This window comes from Neltuma alba, unplaced genomic scaffold (genome assembly GCF_004799145.2).
Source record: "Neltuma alba isolate B1F8T4 unplaced genomic scaffold, ASM479914v2 tig00011454_pilon, whole genome shotgun sequence".
Lineage (NCBI taxonomy): Eukaryota > Viridiplantae > Streptophyta > Magnoliopsida > Fabales > Fabaceae > Neltuma > Neltuma alba.
Window position 1 is genome coordinate 162,165 of NW_021636129.1, and position 9,633 is coordinate 171,797.

Genomic DNA, 9,633 nt, shown 5'->3' on the forward strand with positions numbered 1-9,633 from the left:
CGCTGAGGAACCTTCTACCAGTTTTTTTGTTATTTTTTGGGTGTGGTAATGTCAATCAGGAAGAGCAGAAGTAAAGAAGCAAATTATGACAAGCGGACACTACCTAAATTAAATGTTGAAACAACGTGTTGTTCTAGTGATCCTTTTGGCGGGCCATATTATTGAATGTTGCGGTTTTATCTCTGGGAATTGGGGCAGGGTAATTCTGCTTTTCCAGATCTGAGGTTCACGTTGTCTTGAGGAAATGTAACCATGCAAGTCGTTCTTTGACGTTATTCTGAGCCAGTATCGTAATTTGACATTAGGTCGCCATTGTTGGTGATCAAGCTGTACAAATGTTTGATATAGGACCCGTTTGGAATAACTTATAAATAGCTTTCTAATTATGATTTACGGAATACGAGATAAAGATGTGACGGGTTTTGTTTTGGTTTATATCAAATATATTTTTAAGTTCTTATATTGATACCAAACAGACTAGGACCATTAAACAGAGCCGTGATAATGGAATTCAACAATTACAGCGTGAAGAATAAAACCAAATTTGTTGTCGTTTTTATCCTTCCATATGGCCTCATTCAAGAGGCCAAATATCTATTTTTCAAATTCGTACGCCACAAGTTCACCACTTATTCCGTACTCCTTTTCTTTTCTTTTCTTTTTTTTTTATCCTTTTTAAAATAAGTTTTCTTCACATTGCTCCTGTGAATAAAAATGGTTTCTGGAAAGATCAAATATGCCTTCCTTTAACGTATCAAAAGCCAAGCATCCATTAAACTATATATGAAGTAATACCTTTTTTTAAATGTAAATTGTGTCCTACAACTATATATGATACCTTGCTTCAGTGTTCTAAAAGTAAAGCCTCCGTGAAGATTAAATCATTTTGTCCCTCCAGTCCTTATCACTCGCATCTAAATACCTCTTCAAAACTGAGGAGAGGAGGCTAACTCTTTAACTTTGCCTCGAAGTGAAAGATTTTTTTCAACTTTATTTTTATTTAAGAGCATGGGGAATCACTTTGCTAGTTAGTAAAAGGTACTATAATTATGGGAAAGCAAAGCTAAATGCATCAAATTATTTCTCAACAAATTTAGTAAAATGTTGTCTTAGAAGATAATACCTTCAAAGTTTCAAAAAATGAAGCATCCATTAAACCATCTATGAAGTAATATCTTAAAGAATAATACCTTACTTGAATGTTTCAAAAGTCAAGCCTCTAATCCATAAACCAAGTTATCAGATTCCATTATTCATTATTCCTCCGGTATATAATATAAAAAGTTAGCTTCTCTCACATGCCAAAAAATAAAAGTTCAATCATTAAATGTGTTCTAAAAAGATAAAGTTTTACTATTTTACCCCTAAAAATGACAAAATGGCCTTTAATATTACACTTTTATTACCTCTCATCTCTCTCCTCTTTCTCTCTTATATTTAACGGGGTGAAAGTGAAAAAATCACATTAACTATTTTGACAACATCTTATATTTTAGATCACAATTTTCTTCTAACCAACAGCTTATATTATTGACCCGTGGGGGTATAAAAATATACATTCTAAAGTTGCAAGAGTTCTACTTCACAATTTGAAGTTCAGGGTTTGTCAATCCTCACATTCAATCGTTGCAATTTCTTTGCCAATTCTCACGTTCAATCATTACAGCTTCTGCTTCTGCAAATCGGTTTCCACACTCCATTTGCATCCTTCTTTTTGATTATTCAGTCCATTAAAGGTTCTTCTTCTTCTCCTTCTATATTTTTCCAAAAACAGAAAAAAAAAAGCCTTCTTCTTTTGCAACACTGATTTCCTTGCAGTTGATTTCTTCATTTATTCTCATCTCTGTCATTGCTCTATAGCTGTTCTTCACCTCATTCAAAAAAAAAAAAAAAAAAGCCTTCTGTTATCAAAAATTCTGCACAAATATTTCAATTTCTGCTTGTATTTAATACTTTTCGTGCCCCTTTTTCTTTGTCTTTAAAATCTTCCATTGATTCTTCTCTCCATTATTCATTGTTGGTTTCGTTATTCTTAAATTAAAAAAAAACTCCAAAAAATAAGAAAAACAAGGGTGAAAAAAAGGAGGCTTTCATATCCCAGGCATTGTTACAGAAAGGCATAGAAGTCTCTGGAGGAGAGGTAATTTTTGTATTCCACGATACTTTTGAAATTTTGATAGTGTGTGTATTTGCATTTGGCCTTTTTGTTGTATATTTTAGTCCATTAAAGTATTTAAATTAATAACAATGTCTTTTCAGCTTATGGAAGATAAGTAGCCTTTAAATTTAAGAGAGCATCAAAATTTGGGTGAATATATATATATATAGTTTTTATCTTATTTGTACTTTGATGTTTTACACGATTATATTGTTGATCTCTTAAACTTTCTCATTTTTATTGATCAGATTTTGGCTGGTAATCTCAAGTCTGAAAATTGAAGATTCTCACTGCCTTAGTGCGTTTGACTGCATCCAAGTTAGTAATAGTATGACAGATTTTCATAGCCTATTCTGTAAATTAAAAAATGACCCTAATTGTCGATCAATTATTAATATAATGCATCGTATATTGCCATTGACATGGCTTGGGATCCTACAGAAAAAAATTCCCAATTTATGTCGTTTTGAATTTTAATTGCCTAAGATAAAAATTTGTGGAAATGTAAAGAGAAAAGGGGGAAAATAAAAAGTAAAATAAAATAATTAAAAAAGGAGAAAACAACGTGCGTAGGTTTATTGAATTTTTTTTAAAAGGTAAATAATAAAAAAACAAATTTCTCGCATGAGTTTAATGTTAGATTTTTTAATTATGATTTTTACTAAACATTATTAGACCATTGATAAAAACTAAAGTCATATTTTATATAATGTTGCCTGTAACACATATTTGAAATAATGTTCTTTGTTCTTTTCTCTTTTCTTCCCTTTTCTTTTTCATCTTGTGTTCTTGGCATCGCTTTATCCCTTCATGTCTGAGTTGTGCCCTCTCTGAACATAGTTTTTTTTTTTTTTCAAATGCAAGAAAAATTTATATGCCTGAGTGTATATGTTGTTAGATAAAATTGTGTATAACTCTCCATGGGTAACTTTTTAATTAACAGTCATAAATTTTTATTTTTCATCAAACAATACATTTTCCATTTAAAATATTTTGGGTTATTCTTAATTAAATGATCATGAATATACAGAAGGGTGTATTTTTTAGTGTACCATTATTATGCATTATGCACGATTATTTAACACTTAAAGAATTATGTCTTGAATGGTGTTTAGTAAGTGTGGTTGTTAATACTTTGTATTTAACAATATAATTTTCAGTGCATCAATCATTTATTAAGTTTTAACTGTCTTAACTCTTTCTTGAGGGGTTTGGAAGGAAACAAGACTTTTTAGTTCATTATAACTCTACTCTATTAAATAAATAGATAAATGAGCTTTTTACTTTTGGGTTAAGCTGCATTTAGCACCTTGCAATATTTTTTAAGTGCGTCCAGCATATAAAAGTTTTTTTTTTTGCATCTAACACACTAAAATATTAAGGCAAAATAAAAATTCAGCGTGTCGGATGCCCTTAAAAAATACGTAAGAGTATTAGATGCATTACAAAAATGCTTTAAAGTACTGAATACACCTGAGAAAATACTTCGGGATTTTGGATACACATTAACCCTTTTACTTTTTAATATAGTGACTTTTTTTTTTAAAAAAAAAAGTTTCATTTGCTTTTTAACTTCCTTCCCTTTTGAGCCTCTTGCAGCGCAACAGCCAATTCTGTTGCTAATTAGATAAAACATGATTCACATATCTAATTTTGTTTTTAATTTATTCATCCTATTCTTATTTTTAGATAAATTTAATATATTTGAACATATAACAAACTCAAATTTTGAATTTCTCATTATAACAGGTGAATACCAAAAATAATATTTAATTTTAATGTGTTCCCACAATCTAAAATTTATGGGTTCCTTGCTGCCACATGTAATCATAGTCTCATACCTTCTGTTGCATCTTTGTGCAGGAGAGAGAATAGCTTCTTATCTTATTTGCGCTTCCATCTCTTATATATTCATATAGCTAATATCTTAAACTTTCTAATTTTATTTCGCAGATCTTGGCTCGTTAAATTAAGTTGCTGATATTGGCATACTTCCTTTGCTTGCATCCAAGTTAGTATGTATATTCATAATTTTAATTTATCGATCCATAGATAATTTCGTAGCTTACTTTATCTAAAAATTGGAGTGAACCTTTTTTGTTTGATTTTGCTCATGATCATTGTTATTGCTCATGATCTTGACCTGTGAAGAACTCCAATAATTAGTTACTCATGAAATTTTAATATAACTAAATCATGCTTCATAGATTTAAATCGTGGTAGTTGCCGTGGTTCTTATACATAAATTGCTATTTGATATGTTTCGGGTCATCATGATCATTAATTGCTATACATTTGAGGATGAATATGCATCCTTTCTTAAGATATTATATAGATAGATGCACACTTATTTGGGTGAAGAAGAGAAAGATGTCATTCTTTCTATGATCTCACCCTCCTATTGAATAATATGGTTTTGATTAGTATATTATGATCTTAGATCATAGGATCTAGTTGATTTTGTAACTATAATCCCATATGCATGTTAGATGGATATCTGTACCGGTGTTGCAACAACAATCATCCCAGACTTGCTACGTAAAGCATGGGAGGAACTTCAGTATCAGCGTAAACACAAGAGTTATGTTCAAGACTTCAAAAGGGAGCAAGAAGAGTTGTTAGCTACAGTGAAAAGTGTAGAGCTAAGGATAGACGAAGCGAAGAAAAAAAATAACACTCGGGTTGACCCTATAGTTGAACACTGGCTTAAAAGTGCCAATGAACTTTTACAACAAGACACTAAATCAGCCAAATGCTTTGGCTTGTGTACAAATTGCTGCTTGCAAATTGCACAAGCCAAGGAGTTGGAAAAACTGACAAAAGAGCGGATCCCAAAAATGATCGCTGAATTTAAAGAATTTCCTAAAGAAGTAGCACGTGCTGCTGGAGTGCCAGGCATGGAATTCCATTCACAAGAGTTCATGCCCTTTAAGAGTAGAAAGGAAAAGTTTGAGGAACTCAAGAAGGAATTAGAAGATGAGAATAACTGCATGATAGGATTGCAAGGACTAGGAGGAACAGGGAAGTCCACAATGGCAATCGAAGTTGGGAAACAAGTCGAAAAATCAAAACTCTTTGATAAAGTCATCTTCACTAATGTGTCTACCCCTATGGATGAAAAAAGGATTCAAGATGATATTGCAAAGAAATTAGAATTGCAATTAGAGGAAGAGATGCCAATGAGTCCTGCACAACAAATATGGACCAGGATTGCTCATGTTGGAAAGGTGCTCATAATACTTGATGACGTATGGGAAGAACTCGATCTTAAGAACATGGGGATTCAACCTGGCTTTCATATCAAGGGTTATTGCTGTGTTTTGCTAACTACACGTTCTATGACTATTTGCAACAAAATGGGATGCCAAAAGACAATTCAATTAGATGTCTTGCCTATGGATGATGCATTGAAACTTTTCTTATCTCATACTATTGCAAGTGGAAATGATTGTCCTAGCGATTTGAAAAAGTTGGCACAAGATATTGTGAATGAGTGTGGAGGATTGCCAATTGTGATTGTAGCAGTGGCAAAGGCCTTAAAAAGCCCGTCTCTACAACAATGGAAGGCAGCTTTGATTGCATTGAAAAACCCCATGCCTTCAAGGCATGGTATTGTTGATGAGGATAAAAGAAAGATTTATAATTCTTTGAGACTTAGCTATGATCATCTAAAAGGTGAAGAAGCCAAAATTCTCTTCCTGTTGTGTTCTATCTTCCCAAAAGCTTATGAAATACCCTTAGAGCTTTTAAGCAGAATTGCTATAGGTTTAGGGCTTTTTAAAGAAGAAGACCCATACTATGTAGCAAGAAGTCATGCTAATGATATCGAAAATGCACTCATAAATTCTTCTTTATTGTTAAAGACTGGTGAAGTATATGTAAGGATGCATGATGTCATCCGCGACATGGCCTTGGAAAAGATAGACAATGAAAAAATTCAAGTGATCATGGATTCTAAGACAAAATTGAAGGAGATGTGATGTACTCATCTTGGATCATAAGTGGCTTTCCCAATTGTTCTGATGATAGCAAAGTCGAGGTTCTCTTTATATGGATAAATACAAATGATTCTTTGAAAGTTCCTAATACAATCTTTGGAGCAATGAAGAGCCTTAGAGTTCTGCTTTTGAATTCAAAAACTAAGTTTGGTAGAACTCCTGCTCAATCGCTACCAAAATCAATTCAATCACTAAATCATATCCGAACACTATCTCTCACAAATTTGGAGTTGGATGACATATCAGTGTTGATGAGCAACTTAGAAAAGCTTGAGTCTCTAGAATTGACTAATTGTTCAATTGCAGAATTGCCAAATGGAATTAGTGAGCTAGATAAGTTGAGATTTCTAAGCTTGATACGTTGTTCACTTCAAAAGAACAATCCATTTGAAGTGATTGCAAGATGCTCGCAATTGGAGGAATTGTATTATGTTTCAAATGCTGATCATACGCCAATTCGCGCAAAGGTTCCTCAAATTACAAACCCTCCTAATTATCAAACATTCCATATAGATGGCAGTGATTTCTCTGAGTTTGATTCTTCTCAGCTGGATGCTTCAATAAAAAAATGTTTCAAGCCAGCCACGTTGCAAACAATCTTCTCCGATGAAGTTATTAAATCTTTGGCGGCAAGAGCAGAGATTCTAGATCTAAGAGGAGATGATAAAACCAGCTGGAGCAATCTCATTCCTGACATTGTTTCAATTGAAGATTATGGAGCCATGAAAGACTTAATCAAGCTTTCTTTGAAGGAATGGTCTCAGATGAAGTGTTTGATCTATACAGAGAATCTTCAACTTAAAACTGGAGTGACTATCTTCTCCAAGTTAATTGAACTGCAACTTGATGGAGTGGATGTGACAGAAATATGTTGTGGTCAGTATCCTCACAGTTTTCTCAAGCAGCTAGAGAAGCTGGAGTTAATTAGATGTCAAAAGTTGGAAAGCACATTATTTAAAGGGAAGCTAGCGCTGGGTAACCTTAAGTTCATAGAAATAAAGCATTGTTCAATGACTTGTCTTTTTCATCTGTCCACTGGTCAAAGTCTAGAGAACCTAGAGACGTTGAAGATAGCTGAATGTTCTAAGCTGAAATACATAATAAGTGATGAGGGATTGTCAACAGCAAAAGAAGTGGATGATAAGGATCCTAATCCAATAAGAAGTCAAGACTCAATGTTCCCAAAATTGAAACTACTCAATGTTGATAGTTGTGACGAATTGGAATTCATTTTGCCAACTTGTTTTTGCGAAGACCTCCCTCTATTGGAAGGTGTGGAGATTTCCTTGTGTAAGAAGCTAAAATACATGTTTGGGCAATATTCAAAAGAGGGAGGGTTGCATCAAATGCAAAAAGAAAACGCGCTCCCTAGTTTGAAAGTAATGTCTATTGAAGAAGTTCCATCATTTGTCAACATATATCAAGAATGTTATCTCCCAGAAAAATCCGTAGCAAATACAAGTCAGGGGTCAAAGGACTGCAAAGACAAGAGTCCAAGTAGCAATGTTTCTTGGGGTCCTTTATGTTGTTTTCTGCCAAAATCAGAAACTGCAAATACAGATGAGTCATGTACTTCCAAGACAACTCAGCTGAACCATACTACTTCACAGGTACATATATATGTTCCTCCCTCACAGTTTTTATTGATGCTACATATGTTTCTTTTCATTGAGAATTAATTGAGTAGTGTTCATTTGAGAAAAAGAATTATTAGAATTCACCCATTATAATGTTTAGCCTAAGATATTTTAAAAAAGGCCTAACATTTGAGTCATTTACAGATAGCCTCTATATAGCATTTTCGATATTTTAAATTAACCTCCCTAAATTCTTATCTTTTCACATGATCTAAAAGAAAAATTAGGAGAATTCATCCATTGAAAATTTTATTGGTACTTTGTACGTACAAATTTTACAGAGTACTAGTACTTTTATATATATAAATTTATCAAATGCTTCCCACTGATGAAATGAGGGGTCATTGCCTTCTTTCAAGAAATGTCACTTTATACTTTAGACTAAATATATAGAGTTCCCTTTCAAAAAAATCCTGGTCAACAATATCAATAAAATTTCTAGGTGTTGCAAAAGAGCCACTTTCGACGCACCACCAGCCAAACCCACTTAAATTTATTTCTATATGTTCATACAATTTTATATGAAAATATAGAAAAAAAATTTAAACTATTAAAATTTGATTTGAACATACTGTCAAAATTTGATATGAAAAGTTAACGACTTAAGTGAAAAAATAAAATATTTTAATAACAGTTTACAATTATGAACTACATATTTTCATATACAATTATAATAATAATTTTATAAAACATTAAATCTAAATGGTTAAAATCATAATCAACGGCGATGAGAATGGAAAAAGAGGAAAAATGGAGTACGGGTAAAGGAGAGATGCCAATTTCGTGATTTTTGAGCCACAAGTTTTGGTTTTGTCAACAAATAGACCTATAATATAAAGAGGGTTTTCTTGATTTTTTTTTCATGAGGAAAGAATATTTTTGCAGGTTTAATTCCATTTGTTGTGGGTATTACGTCCCTTTTTTTCTTTTTACTGTTGAAACTTGGGCCACTAAGAGATAAGGTAATTAAGATTTTTTTTTTATTGGGATCAACTGAAGATGAAGAAGGATGGTGTTTGTGTGAAAATGGCATGAACCAGCATCACAAAAAACTTGTGTCTTCCAAATATGTTTTGTAGAATAATTTATATGAAATATATATTGCTGTGGCATTTGTCTGTTTTTTAATCACACTTCAATTTATACAACACTATTCTATAACCTCATGGTTCATATCTATTAAATGGATAATTTATTTTGTTTGCGAAGAAAACTTCTCCACCTATGTGCTACAGGGTACAGGGCATCCATAAATTTTTTTTTTTCACATTACATTAAAACTGAAATTTTTAACAATTAACCATTTTTAAATCTTGCTTCATTGTTTATTAATTAATTGATTGAGAAGAATTTAGAAGGTTGGAAATTGTTGGCAAGAAAGAAAAAGGAGGTTGGAAATTTAAATTCGTAATAATTTTCTAATATAGTGGCTGAGACGTGGTAAAGATTAAGTTAGATCAGATGTGGGAAAAAAAAAATCTTTGATTATACTTATTTATTTTGAAAAACTGAAATAAAATGTCCATCCGCTCCCGCTTTCACGTCCGTTCTCTTATGGTGCTACGGTTCCAAGGAGACAAACAAAAAGGCTACAATTTAATATACACACTTGTAATTTGTTAAAGATGAATTGATATATTTGTTTGGAATGCAGGATAAATATGTTGGCAATAGAGCTCATGGAATTTTTACACCACCATTATACCCATGCAATTTGAGAGAGATGAAAATCAGAAGTATTTCAAACTTAAGGTCACTATTTTCTATCTCCGTTGCCTCATCAATGTCACTGCTAGAAAAATTGACAGTCCGGAGCTGTGATGAATTGGAGCATATAGTA

General features: G+C 32.5%; 1 protein-coding gene across 1 annotated transcript; it reads left to right on the forward strand.

The window, feature by feature from the left end:
* The first annotated feature begins 4,995 nt into the window (after positions 1-4,995).
* LOC114713720 (probable disease resistance protein At4g27220) lies at positions 4,996-6,138 on the forward strand. Its single transcript, XM_028898401.1, has one exon. The coding sequence runs from the start codon at positions 4,996-4,998 to the stop codon at positions 6,136-6,138; it is 1,143 nt and encodes a 380-aa protein (XP_028754234.1).
* Positions 6,139-9,633: the final 3,495 nt, after the last annotated feature.